Source organism: Ostrea edulis, chromosome 4 (genome assembly GCF_947568905.1).
Source record: "Ostrea edulis chromosome 4, xbOstEdul1.1, whole genome shotgun sequence".
Classification (NCBI taxonomy): Eukaryota; Metazoa; Mollusca; class Bivalvia; order Ostreida; family Ostreidae; genus Ostrea; species Ostrea edulis.
In genome coordinates this window covers 9,410,707-9,425,697 of record NC_079167.1, presented here as the reverse complement: position 1 = coordinate 9,425,697, position 14,991 = coordinate 9,410,707, and the positions used below count along the sequence as shown (strand labels likewise).

Sequence of the window (14,991 nt, the reverse complement as noted above, 5' to 3'; positions counted from 1 at the left end):
TTGCCACCGGAAGCACGTGCGGGTTAGCTGGCGCGGCGAAAGAAGCAGCGAAGTATTTGACAACCTAGCTAGTAGTAGTAGCCTAGTCAGTTGCAAGCTATTGAATTGGAAGAAAAGTTCATGTAGTTCATATATAACGCATGTTACAAGCGTGGGAGGAAAGTTTCATGACAAGACTTTAATCAGTTTTCGCTCCTTAACTGCTTTTTCTTTTTTGTAGCGATTTTGCTCTACGCTCACATTTTGACCGATCTTGCTTCTACCTCTATTTACAAGATGATGGTGTCCATGCTTTGCCCCATTGACCCGTAATGGCTAAAGTTACAAGGGAGCAGTGGCCAAAACTGAAAAATCTGTTGCATCTCCGAGGTTTCGTTACTCGGAAAACTGCAGACTGCGGGGGCAGCAGCTACAAATTTGGACCTGCAGGGACACTGCTAAAGAGGAATATAAAACAGACATGGTGTGTAGGTCACTAGTAGATCAGCCTTATTCCCAGATTCCTCCAAAGACTTAACATTGTACATCACTTAAAGCAATGTATTAACTTTAAATCTGAAAATTTTATTTTGTTGTAAAAATGTGATTTTATGATGAATTTCTTAAAATTTATATGTATATATATATATATATATATATATATATATATGATTTTATGATGAATTTCTTAGAATTTATATATATATATATATGTATATATATATATATATATATATATATATATAACTTTAACGAAAAATCATTGATAAAATTAAGTTTTAAGATGTACTATCAAAATAAAGATTTAAATTTGGTTCTATTGAACATATGAACTATATATGCATACATTTTGATCCGACATTGAACAGATTATACCTTTCTGTTAAACTTATGAATATTCATTTCCTTTTTACTTAGGTGGAACTGGGTAGTGGTGAAGCAGGACTGGAAGGTTTTTCCTGTAGAGGGACAGATTCTGAAGATGAACAAGTGAGATCTTTTTCCATTAAACACCTATTCTCTGTTAATCGGCCCATTTCATTTTGTCGATTTGGAAAAAATATAATTCTGAGATAAACCTGAAAATCAGGCTTTTTATTCAAGTTTAAACATTCAACAGTACATATCATAAATTGCTGGACTCGAACTTAAGGTGTTACAATAAAATTCTTCCTTGAAAATATAGTATAAAACATATGTGTAATTTACGTGATCAAAAGAGTGGATGAAATTCGTGATGAAAATGTATTTGAATTAACAACTTTTGATACCAATTATAGCTTCCTAAAATAAGTTAAGCTATTAAGACGTATAAAACAGCAACATTGGCAAATTTCTACAAAGCATATACATTTTAGGAATGTCTAAGTTATGTATATATCATTTTGTGGGATTAATCACGGTTTCACAGTTTATCATTCTTGCGAACAACGTTTCGTATGTCATTACAATAAAAAAAGATGGATAAGAAATAGAAATTATAATAATTTGATCGTGTTTATGCAAGTTATTTCATCTTGATACTTAAACTGAATGAAAATTTGCATAAAATAATATGATAACGTAAATTACACATTTCAGTCAAAAATAACATAATCTAGCTTTATTATGAAATTTCATTAAGTTCACCGAAAATCTTCATTCATTCTTTACAATTATTTTTATCAATGGGCAAATCTGTAATAAAAAATTGTACATAGACAACGGGATACCACTAGAGTTTGCCTAAATTTTAAAGAACAACTATATTCTATTCCAAAAATCTTGAGAAAATACAATTAATCTAAATATTTTCAAAGCAAATAGAAAATATTATAGTTTTTAACACTTGAAAACATATATATTCGCAATATTTTTGGCAAACCGTCATTAAAACATAAGCTTTATGAGAAACCCCTTGTTTAACACTGATAACGTAAGTTACAAATCCGGAACGAGAAACATGAAAACGATGTCCTGGAACACTACATTCAGTCCTTCGAACGAGTATTTTGAATAATTTCAATGCCTGCAGCATTCAATTTCAAACTACTTCCTATTCTACCGATTTTTTAAGGGTAGTTTATTTTACAGATGACATCATAGTGAGATATATCAAGTATGTTTGCGGGTTTTGGCCATTTATATGTACTGTGATATGTAGAGCGTCCACCACTCACTCTGAGAAAAGATAATTCATATTCTCCATCTCCTTGGTCGATAGATTTTATTTGACCCACATGCCACTTTTGTTCATAGGAAACAACTATCCAATCTCCCTTTTCATATCGCAACGGACTTCTATTCTCGTCGTATTCAGATTCAGTGGAAACAGCAGTAGGACTTGTAATTCCGGCATTTGCTGAATTAGATTGCAATTCCTCGTCTTCCGTGGAATGCAATCTTGACGTTACCTCTTGTCTCTGTTTAAGAATGCTTCCATTGGTACCAATATGGTCTACACCATTTAAACAAACCTCGCAGTAGCAAGAGGTAACGGAAGTGCGGATTCTCCCCTTTTCCAGTGCAGAGACATGATGGACTTTCATCGTTCCTTTCAGAGCTATTAGGTTCTTATTCAGTTCTGCTAACTTTTGCCTAGCTGAATCCATTTGGAACGAAGAAACAAAAAAAAAGTGTAAGTTGCAGATTTATGGTGGCCTCCAACATTAACGTAGAAGTCATTGGCATCTTGGACAATGAATTTTTCTTGTTTAATACCCATGTCCGCTGCCAGCTTTGCTGTTCCGCCGACACCATCACATGGTCCCTTGCCGTGACCCGTTTCAAAATAATTCAACGGGGCTGGGACACCAAGCAAGTTAGTGTGGCCAGATATTATGTAAAAGGCCATTTTGTTGCGATACTGAGAGCTGGGGCTATCTGTCCAGTAATGAATGTAGGTGAGATTTGGAACGATCTCCTTCACCTTCTTTACAATATCTTTCAGAATAGCATACACAAGTCATATGTTATGGCCCAAATCGTCAGATACAACAACGTAGTTCTTAATATGTTGTAGGATGTCATCCTTCTTCAAGACATATTAAAACAAAACAATGTCAAAATCATTACAGAACATGGAAGTATTTTATGTAATTTACGTTATGATACCTGTAATTTACGTTATGTGAAATGTTAACACTCCAGTAAGAGAAATGAACAATTCAAACGTGAAATATTCTATAGCAAAGACATTCAATCTCTGGCCTTCACTTAAGATGAGTCTATTTTTATTTCGTCTTTATATTACGTGAAAAATATGAGAACAGGTGTTTATCATGTAATTTACGTTAGGGGGTTTGCGGCATTATAATTCTTTAATTCATGCGTTCAGTACACTGTACTACCCCTATTGTTGATACAAAAGGCATACAGTTGAAGAACAGAACGCATATTGGGTGTTAAAATAGGATTATGGCATAAAAATTGCGAAATAAAAACAAAGGTATGATGTTTTTTCCTTCACTTTTCAGAACATGTGCATTGCTTTCCCATTTAAATTGTACATTCCCTTTAACTGATATACTTTAATTGGCTTATATGATTTATATGAACTTCTTTTTAATCAATACCAATCAATTTGACATATAATTACTTGCCGATCGCCTGAATGAAACACTGTAATGTTACCTGTCTAGATGGTAGTTTTCTGTTGACCTTGAATTATGTACCAAGAAAATCTTTGGTGAATACCGGAAATAATCAGCGCCGACGGTTATACGGAAGGAAACCTGACCCGGCCATGCAGTTCCGAATATCGTAAACTAAGTTACTAACGTATGTTTGGGCATTTCTTTCAATGGACATATCGTAAATTACAAAACGTAAATTACATTTTGATAATCTTTTAACTTGAAAACAAGATAATCATTCGAAGAAAACCTATTTAGTGTTTTAATTTTTCGCATATGGTGTCGTCTATAAGAGGATCAATGTTTTTTGTATTTATCTCACTGCATGTATTAATTATACGCCTAACGTAAATTACATTCTTAAAAAATCTCTACTAAACAGTTCTAAAGGGACATGATTCTGTTTAACGCATTGCTGATACACTTACACTCGTTCTATCAAATACAAGTATATTAAGTTACGTCTACAAAAACAAGGTTTTTGTATAGACAAATGTATATATTTTCATAGTTGAGGGCAATTGATGCTTCCATAACGTAAATTACTGAGTTTTGGCGACATGTTTGAAACTCTGTTTAATCGCATCAAATAGAATTATTGATGGAATTTGAATTAATTTCATATATTTCTATCTTTTACGTTTCATTTGATAGGAAAACATGCTAGATACATGGCATAATTAATATCGAAATCAACATTTGAAGTGAATGTGCTTGTCAGGCGACATCCAGATAGCGCCAATTTCCGTTTCTTCAGACGTCATGTTTAGTATTATTTTCTAAGACAATCTTCCCTTTCTTGGTTTCAGAGAGAAGATGGACATATAATGTTATGAAATTTATGGCAAAACAGTAAGATTATGAGCCATTTGTAGAAAAAAATGATCGACAACCTTCTTATATAAATTCGGTACGATTAACAGAGAATAGGTGCAAAGAACACACAATGGTCTCTTGTCCAAAATCAATTTGACTGTTTTATAACCACATGCATCTTTGAAACTGATGTTATTTGTAGCATTATGATTAGAATAGAATTATGGACCAATTATAGGACCATAGGCAACATACAAAAAATGACTTGGTGAATGAAATCAATTTTCAATGGGTCTGAGATAAAGTATTATGATGGGAGAATATCCCCCATTTATTCAGACATAAAACATTCATTTCATTATCAGGTCAAATGATGCTTTGAGGGAAAACTTCAGAGAAGGTAAGATTGATTACTGTTGGTCTCTATCTATAGGTATCACATAATTACAAAAGTTAGTCAAACTCACCACTAAGAATATATCACTAATGCATGGACCTTTACGGAACTGGAAACCACTTTATATAGCTTCAATTATTTGATGTATAAAGGAAGTATCAAGAAAATCTGTAAGAAATATGTCGATCTCTGAAAACACCTGAAAAAGTTATGTCAGCCATGTGAACAGAGCAGCATGCATTAATAAAATTCTGTGTTGACCTGGGAAAAACGCTGATAGTGATGAAAAAATGATGTAAGTAATAGGGAACAATCCAAAACGTTGATTTACAAGTGGGCTAAATGGTTTTCATTGTTTTCCAATGACATGTTTGATTTGGGAGATGCCGCAAAAAGTGGAAGAACATTATATGTATTATCGTATCTTCAATTAGAATGAACAAATTTTATTGGCAGATGAGTAAACATTAAAAAAGAATAATGACTTGATTTTGTGCCATGTGATAAGTAATCACCAGCAAGGTTGCATGTGCATGAAGTATTGACCAGTCATCAATATTATTGACCGCGTTTCTTTACCCGCATGAAATTCAAAATTGGTGGAACACTATTGCATAATTTTTGTTATCAGTTTAAGAAATAATGATTACATTTTCATTCATGTTGTAGGATAACCTCCGAGACCAAAAAATGTTTTTAAATATTTTTTTTATATTTCAAACAACATTTCGAGATCAAGGAGGTTATCATGCAACATACACGAAAACAAGAACTTTATTTCTATTCTACTACGGCTCAGAAATATATAGCAGATCGTTTTCCTATGTATAACTACGAATTAGGTCACTGTGATGTCATGGCAGTTTTCGAAATGGGCTACCTTGCTTTTTGCTGACAAAAAGGGTGAGATGATAAGAGTACTCTATATCTATTTTGAAAAAAATATTTTGAACTATTTCGTTTGATATTAACAGATTTTATCAATTACTTTGAATACAGTTTAAGAAAAATTTTTCTTTGCATCGCCATACTTACATATTTACATGTATATTGCTCTTTGAATGCAGATGATTGGTTTATACTTCATGACAAATGTTCTTCATGCAGTCATCAATGGATTTGTTTTACAACATATATATATATTGATTGATTTTTGTGATTATAGAATTGAATTATCAGTCGACTTCATTGTTGCATTAGCAAAACTCGGAAGTGCAAGCAAGATGTGTATCAATTTTCTCATAATCAGTTAGGCCAACGACAAAAATTGTTGAGTTTCCGCTAACGTTCCAGAAAAAAATAGGGTAGGTAGGTAGGAAATAAATTTTATTTTTTTTTTATATTTTATTTTTTCAAAGTATGCGAAAACATTGTAAACTCTAACAAGTTCAATGATCTATTGAATGTTATACTTTCAATATAAAATTTTGCTTAAATTGCATTGCAAGTAAACTTTCAATCTTAGCATTTCACCTGTTATTGGCTGAGGGTTATTTCCAGATGTTTTAGAAGAAACAATATTTTTCAATGAAACATATAGCATAAAACACAAATTAAAGTTAACTCCTTTATGCCCCTATGCTATACAAGTACCAGCTATATTGTTTCTACATTTAGATTGGTTGTCATGGGAATACTACTATTGGATATGTTTGACAGGAAAATAATATGATGATTTTGAAAAAAAATATTAAAAAATCACCAAAATATCAACATCATTAACATATTTTAAGTTTATTAATTCATTTCTGAATGTACTTTCACAATCTAAATGGAACAAGGGTAGGAAAACAGTCTGAGCAGATCCCACTTATCCTAATGGGATCCAACTCTCTTCCAGCTAAAACCTTTTACCGGACATAAATTTTTATTTAAAAAAAAAAAGTCTGCACATCTTTTTCCCCCTCGGCTCTCAACAGCCATCAATAACTCGGATGCGTTCACTGCTTTATTTGTGGCCTTTTTCATAGTGTATTCAGTTAGAACTGCAGCAGAAACCATGGATGTGCATACAAATTTGATAGACTGGACATTCAAGTGCACTATATAATGTCTGTCACTCTGCATCATGACCTCCATAAAAACACCATAGGAGTTGGCAATTTTAACAAAAGAAAGTCTTCTATGGAAACATGACACTTGGCAAAGTCTTTCGGCCGTCTGTTAACTTCAATTGTCAAAGCACCGTTGCGTGAGGCAAGCATGAAGGTACAGTACTAGGTCAACCATCATGCCATGCTGTTAGTTACAAACATTATCAATGTTTAAACGCTTGCCACAATACCATGCACTTCTGTACATCGTTAAAGCGTTTGAATGACTTCATCTCAATGCCTAACTAAAAAGAAAACCAAGAACCGAGAATATATTTTTTCCGGAAAAATGACGGGTTTTTTTTCAAATTAGCGGAAAAAATTTCTAGGGTCGGGGCTATAATTTAGGGTCGGTCGGGTTAGCGGAAACACAACATATTTTATCAGTGGCCTTAATACATTTGAAGGTTTATCGTAGAATAATGACTGCGGCATTCCTTTGATCTTTGCAATAACCGGGTAGAATATTTATATTATTGCCATTGGACACTATTCTTGACTCGAATGAAATTCAAATATGGCGAAACAATATTGCTTCATTTTTGTAATCAGTAATATTTGATTTGTAAATCACAATATTCATTTTCCATTTGAACTAGAAATTCAATATATTTTTATTTTAAAAGTTTATATTTTAAGAAATAAATTTCATTTTTGAAAATACATCAGGGCATGAACTGCGATGCTTCATGACAGTATACTTCATGAAGTGTGTTGGTGCTTCATGGAAAACATGCCACGATGAGGTGTTGCAGTTCATCTGCTCGTGTATTTTCAAAAATGAAATTTATTTTCTATATTTATATTCTACTTTCATATTTATAGGAATTCTTAGCTGTTAAAACAGATGTACTGTATTTATCAAGATTCATATTCACATTGTTCACAACTGCATCATATTCACAAGGAATTGTAAAAATATCGAAAGCAAAAACATTGGAAATTTAAATATATTGAGTTTATTAATGTACATTATGATATGTACATGTGCATTTAATTTCTAATTTGAACCAGTATTGAGTTTCTGAATTATTAATTTTAAGACTGTAAAATGTTTTAGGAATTTTAATTGTTATGTACTGAATTAAATTTTCACAGAGTGTTTGGACTACTATATGGACATTCAAAGGATGTACAACAACGATCTTCCTTTCTCATTGGCTCACACTGGAGTGTGCTTCAGACAGTCTGAAAATGAATCTCATAACTTCCTGTTTGAGTGAGTGTCTTATCAGTGAACTTACATATTTCAGATACAACAAAAAGTATGTTGAAGAACCATCATTTGGCAATATCTTGAGTTCAAATTTGCATTTGTTTTGGAATCAATATATGTTTCTAGTGGCATATTCTTGCTTTATTAGATGAAATCTCTCTCTCTCTCTCTCTCTTCATATATATATATATATGCGCAGTAAAACACACTTTTGCTGGGGACAAACAATTTTGATTCAATATAAATATAATTCATTATTATATCCAGTGAGTTCATACTACAGGGAATGAAAATCACTTCGCTGTTAGCATGAATTCATTTTGAGTTTGTTCACTGTAACCAGGTGTTACTGTAGGGTGCTTCATACAGAGTGTGTATTCATCTTTTCAGTGCCAGAGAACTGACCAATCTTGTAACCTTCAATTTCTGTAGAACACAGTCCTCTGTTCAACAGTTTGACCAGTTAGTCACTTCACGTTTGATGTGGTGGCGTAAGGTATGCGTTTATTAAATTCCAAAATAAAGGAAATTCATTCAAGTAAACAAATTAAAAGGCAATGACTCATTCCAAGGGAAGAGAATTCAGAAATAGTGAAAGAGTAGGGTGGTTTTTAGCTCACTTTTCGGCTCAAGTGAGCTTTACCGATCACATTTTGTCTGTCTGTCCATATGTAAACTTTTAATATTTTCGACTTCTTTATAACTGCTGGGCCAATATTTCAATCAAATTTGCCATAAAGCATCCTTTGGTGAAGGAGATTCAAGTTTGTTCAAATGAAGGAACATGCCACCTTAAAAGGGGAAGAAAATCAAGAAAATGCAAAAAATGGGTGGGGTCATTTGAAAATCTTAAGAACCACAAAAGCTGAAATTTATTTGAAAGCTTCCTGACATAGTACGATTTAAGTCTGTTAAAATCAGAGAAAATCTTTAAAAATCTTCTCAAAAACCACTGGACTAGAAAAGTGGAGATTTACATGAAAGCTTACCAACATAGATTGTGCAGATCATGGCCCCCCCGGTACTCTGGCATGCTAGAGGTTCACAGCAAGATACTTTTGACTTAGTGCTGCTTTTGACATCCCGAGGTATATAGGGGATGTTAACCAAGGCTCCAACTTGTTGGAGTAGGCCCCTGGGGGTAGGATGGGACCACAGTAGGGGATGAAAGTTTTACATGCTGATATACAGTGGAGCCTTGGTAGTCCGGATGTTTTACCTTCTGGACAATTTTTCTGGGGAACGGAATTTTAACACTTTTATTTTGCATCGTTAATCCAGAAATCCGTGTTCCGGGTCCAGACAGTGATTATGTTCATTATTAATAAATATCCCCCCTCAGATAAAGTTTGGGAGGGGGGGGGTGTATTGGAATAACTATGTCCGTCCGTCTGGCCGTCCGTCTATCCATCTGTCTGTAGACATAATTTTGTCCATGCATATATTCACCATATGAAGATGTGCACCTGATATTTTCATTTCGATTGGACAATTTTACTTCAATATACAGGCTTATGGACTTAGTGATTTTTAAACGCCCGTAGTCATTTTTAAACGCCCATCATTAGATGGGACGTATTATGTTATGGCGCTGTCCGGCTGGCTGGTCGTCCGTCTGTCCAGGGTCATGTTTTCCGGACTTTTTTCCGTAATGAATGCATGTACAACTTTGAAATCTCCCTCAAGAATTGTAAGGGTGAGTTTGCATTTCAGCTGGATTGGTCCACCCTTGACCTACTTTTTGGAAAAAATAGGTCAAATGGTTTTCCAGTCTTTTTTTCATTACGGATACAGATATTGCCCTAATATTTAGTCAAAGGCTTCCTCTCATAGGAATACAAGTTTAGTTTGCATTTCAGCAGGATTGGTCCATCCTTGACCTACTTTTGGACTAAAAATAGGTCAGACAGTTTTCTGAGCTTTTTTTCATTACAGATACAGTAAAATATCTGTAACTTGAATATGGTTTATCTCAAATACCCCACTTGAGTCGAAGTCGACCGCTGGTCCCGGCCGTTTTCCCTATATAAATGATTTAAAAAACTTCTGATATTTCGAACATGGTAATCTCGAATACTCCGCTTATGTCGAAGTATTTTCAAGGTCCCATACCCTAAATTCACCTGGTTTATCTCGAAGTGCAGTCAATTTTCCGCTCTGCTTACCATACCTGGCGTCGTTAAGTCACACATTCACACCCGCGGCTACATCAATTATAATTGATGACCGCTAATCCACGCTTGCGTCTTCCGAGTAGACCCAGGTCGCAATAAATGGTTCAACAGCTTGGGTGATTAGTGAAGCCTTTCAAAATTACGGCTAAAGTTCCCCGCCAATTATGAACTAACACACCCGATTCCAGGGATGGTGTTTTGAAAGACAAACACTCTATCATTATCATGTGGGTTAGATAAACGCACAAAATCGTCGAAGTACGCTTGAAAGTAATGCTCTTAATAACGATAATTCATTTAATAATACATGCTTCATCATTAAAACTAGTACAGAGAAAACACGAAGATTTCTTTAATAAACATTTAAAAGTTTGGTTTTTTTTATCCCGTCTTTCTTGTTTCTTACGTAATAGGTTCTTTCATTACAACGCAATAACTACATCCCAGTCGAGCCTGGACATCAGTAAACTTAAAGTAAACATACAGGCACGATCATCTTAATTTTGAAACACATTGTGAATTCAATTGGATATTTATATATATTTAAAAAACGAAATGTTTGTCTTTGAAATTCTACAATATTAATTTATCAACTTGTATTAAACTATAAGAAATGGCAACGGGTTTTTTGTTTATAATGCAAATCCCATACTATGCATCAAATATCCCCCTTCAAAAAAATATATCCAAGATAGATTTTGGATATCTCGAACCCCCGGATATCTCGAAGTTTATTCGAGGTCCCTCGGACTTCGAGATTGAGATATTTTACTGTATTGCCCTGATATTTAGTCAAAGGCTTCCTCTCAGAGGAAGACAAGTGCAGTTAACATTTCAGCTGGATTGGCGCACTACGACCTACAGTACTTTAGGGGTAGAAGTAGGTCAAACAGTTTTCCAGATTTTTTGGGGTATGGTCACAAGTATTGCTCTGAAATTTAGTCACAACCCCCCTTTCAGAGAAATACATAATCAGTTCACTTTTCAAACATTTCAACTTAATTGGTGCACCATGACCTACTTTAGGGCTAAAAGTAGATCAAATGGTTTCCTGGACTTTTTATCATCATAAATAGATATTGCACCAACATTTTGTCACAACCTCAATCTCAGTGAAAATTTAATACATAATTAGTTCACATGTCAGATGGATTGGTGTACCATGACCCACTTTAAGGCTTTTCTATTCAGAATGTGTGTTGTATCAATTCAGAGTGCACAATATGCTTCCAGGTTGAATTTCACTGTCGGACGGGCGTATATTGTACCGTTTATGGTACTCTTATTTAAACTAAAAAGAGTATATCTTTAAAATTCATGAAGAGATATGAATTAAAGGTGTAAATACATTGTTCTTAGACTGAAGTTATGCATTTCTTATTTTAAATTGGAATATTTAAAGTATTAGAAAGTTATGCTAATTTCTATTTTGTTTAAAGGGAGGAGGGAAGGGTCTCTTTGTCTGGAGAATATTTCAAAAACAGATTAAAAGGTTTGAATCTGACCTTTTACATACATTTTCTATTAAAGTAAAATAACATTTATGTACTTTACATTTTGATGTATAGTGTATGTATGAATATTTCCATTTTGAAAATCACACGGCCTATCACCTCTTCTCGGCGCGGGTTCGAATCCCACTCACGCCAGTAAGTGAGAAAGTTTCCCAGTTTACTTGCGGAAGGTCGGTTGTCTCTTCTCAGGTATATTGTATCTAGGTTCTCTCTTCCACCAATAAAAATCGGGCGCCACCATATAACTGAAAAATTGTTGAGTGTGGTGGAAAATATTAATCAATCAATCAATCCATTTTCTATATATGAATTTTGTGTATATGTGTGTGTGTTGGGGGTGGGGGGGGGGGGGGTGGGGGGGGGGGGGAGTGCCATACTCTGGCAATTTTTAAACCATGTACCAATTTAACAAGAGAAGTGATAATAAACATTTAAATTATCTGAAAATCCTTTGTATTGGTATAATGTTTATATTGAACATCACCAGAAATACCTTAATATTTGTTTGATTCATGGATTTTTTTTAAAGCCATATTTTCAATAAAAAAAATAATATACAAGATGATCATTTGATTAGACAAGTTCTGGTTTGATCTGAGGAAGTCTGTGTATATCCATTATATACTATATAGTGTTCTGTGGGGGTGGGGGTGTTAGTCCCAAAAATACAATTCTAGTTTATTTATTTTTCAGTCACATATAGTGCTTCATTATTTAGGTTTAGTGCATGCAGTACATGGTTTTGTATATATTTGTTTTTATTGCTAATATACATGTACAATGTAAGCATATGCAAATACACAGCACATGTGTATATTTCAATTTTAGTGCTTTGAAATGCATGTAAATGTCAACATTATTGATATTTATTTACTAATACAAATGGTTAAATCATATGATAAAATGTTTTTAATTCACTACGCAACAAAGTAAGCATATTGGATACTTATATGAAGATGTTAAATATGCAATTCAGTTATCCGGGTGCTTCACTTCTCCGGAGGATTTTACTGGGATCCAAAGTGTCCAGATTAACGAGGTCCCACTGTATTCACCTAAGTTTTTTCTTTTAGATTTATAAACAAGCATTAATGCACAGTAGGGACTATATGGATGAGATCATTGTTGATTAAGAGGGGTGGAAGGTTAAGACATACATGTACTCCTTAACACACTTGGGTCTTTTTTCTCTGAATGTTTGAAAAATTTCAACTCGATTCCAGAAGTACATTTTGTACTTTTATTCTGAATGCAGAAATGGAAAAAGTAGACAGAAACGTAAATCAAATTTTTTTTGTGTGTTCATTTGTGAAGCAGGACACTGGAGTAATCCACATTATTTATCCATTTTTATATGCAATAGATGTAATATCACCTCTATGCATCAGTTTGCAGAAAATCCATCCAGTTTTACAGAGAGTGTGTCAAAAGAGGAGGACAACAGTATACACATACAGTATGAATTTCCATGGGGACGAGACTCAGTGGAGATTATTAGGAATCATGGGAGTAATTTTCTGGAATCATGTAATCCAGATCTAAAAGAACAAATATCATCAAACCCACATCAAAAAGTACTTACTCAAAGGGTTATGTTTACACAATTAACTAAATCAAGCATATGGAAATATAATAAATATTCAATGTGAATTGATCAAGTTCTCAGATTTTTACACCAGGAAGAGACTGTATAGAATTGTCTTTTTCAGCACTATAATGGAAATGGCAGTTTCCTGCCATCAGTGATTGAATGCAATATGTTTCTGGAGGGAGGTATGCTGGCATACCTTTTAGATGCCTACACTGAGAAAAAGACATTCTCCCTGGACAGTGGGTCTGGTGATGAAAGCAAGGCGACTAGAACAGTATGTAACAGATAACAATGAGTTGTATACAATGATATTCTAATCAACTCTATATATATATATATATATATATATATATATATATATATATATATAATGACATGCATAGTATGTTATATACTTGAGAACAGAATTGTTTGACATGTACATGTATATATATATATATATATATATATATATATAATGACTATATTGTACATGTACAGTATGTTATATACTTTGACATGTATATGTAGGTACTCCAGCTTCACCCTGCGTTTGCTCCGTACAATGTTTCCATAGCTGTGACAGAAAACGGTGATCCAACCTTAAGATTGGTCATAAAACACATCACCAAGGAGATCCACGATGCCAATATTTTGTCTCTAGATGTTAGCTCCAATGCAAACCCTTTAGAGAATCAGTTTGTGAGGCAAGTTACTAATAACCATGTAGGACCCAGTCACACAAAAGTTAGATTAACAGTTTCACTGACAGTTAACGTCAAATTACTGTAACAGTATATAGATGTAAGAGTGAATGACAAAATAGCTAATCAAAGCACACCTAGGAGATTTCGTTTGCCAATTTAGTATTGCCTTTAAACATTGTTGGAGTTGTGGTTAAATTAATGATAAACCACTAAATGCATTCAAGTAGATAATTATCATGTTTGAAGTTATATGCACCTCGTTGATAATTTGGAAATGCCCATTATTGCTCACATAATGCAAGGGGATGCCTCCCTTTCTTCAACCCTGCTTTCAAAATCTTTGGACTTGAAGGTGACTTTTTCTACATCCTTCATTTATTTATTTGTGAACAGGAATGATGAGCTAGGGATACCTTTCAGTGTGGTGATAGATAAAAGCACAATCGACATGGCTTGTATTGGAGTGAGGCATCGAGACAGCACACTGAAGGTGAGAACATTACAAATTTTAAAAACAACTTCGTGCACGATTCTAATGCTGGAGGCATGTACATGAACACCGTTTATTTCTTTTCAGGAGAAAATTCATATTACTGAAATAAAGGATTACATAAAGAGACAGATCCAGTCCCAGTAAAATTAACTAGAAAAATCAAGTGCTTTAGAACTGTAGAATTATTTTATGAATGAAGTCTCTTGAAAAAGAGGGTTCAACAAGATGTACATCATTTTTGTATTTTGAGGGCGCATCTATAAGAAAGATTGTTGATAAAGATATAAAAAACAAACTTTATGCTTGAAATATGTTTTCATATTTTGTTGGTCCCTGTACTTCTACACACTGTATCCACAACTGTTTTCTTATCATTAAAACTGTTGTTATTGTTTGTTCATGTGTACTTTAGTTAAGA

General features: G+C 33.8%; 1 protein-coding gene across 5 annotated transcripts; it reads left to right on the top strand.

Annotated features, from left to right (window-relative positions):
• The first annotated feature begins 2 nt into the window (after window positions 1-2).
• LOC125669510 (DNA polymerase subunit gamma-2, mitochondrial-like) lies at window positions 3-14,967 on the top strand. Of its 5 annotated transcripts, none has more exons than XM_056161914.1 (11): window positions 3-52; window positions 277-463; window positions 898-969; window positions 4,775-4,809; window positions 7,998-8,118; window positions 8,506-8,611; window positions 13,192-13,377; window positions 13,513-13,668; window positions 13,905-14,080; window positions 14,474-14,570; window positions 14,658-14,967. In XM_056161914.1, exons 2-11 carry the CDS (start codon window positions 312-314, stop codon window positions 14,715-14,717), a joined length of 1,161 nt encoding a protein of 386 aa, XP_056017889.1. In that variant the 5' UTR covers window positions 3-52; window positions 277-311; the 3' UTR covers window positions 14,718-14,967. The 5 variants fall into 5 exon arrangements, with proteins under 5 accessions (XP_056017889.1, XP_056017890.1, XP_056017888.1 ...); XM_056161915.1 differs by having other exon boundaries at window positions 7-85; window positions 221-463; XM_056161913.1 differs by having other exon boundaries at window positions 8-85.
• The last annotated feature ends 24 nt before the right edge of the window (window positions 14,968-14,991 follow it).

Bases quoted from the DNA above. Each gene is read 5' to 3' on its own strand.
- LOC125669510 (XM_056161914.1), top strand. From the start codon at position 312: ATGGCTAAAGTTACAAGGGAGCAGTGGCCAAAACTGAAAAATCTGTTG. The intron at 8,119-8,505 runs GTGAGTGTCTTA...TCATCTTTTCAG, and splicing joins TCTCATAACTTCCTGTTTGA to TGCCAGAGAACTGACCAATC. The intron at 8,612-13,191 runs GTATGCGTTTAT...TCTATGCATCAG, and splicing joins GTTTGATGTGGTGGCGTAAG to TTTGCAGAAAATCCATCCAG.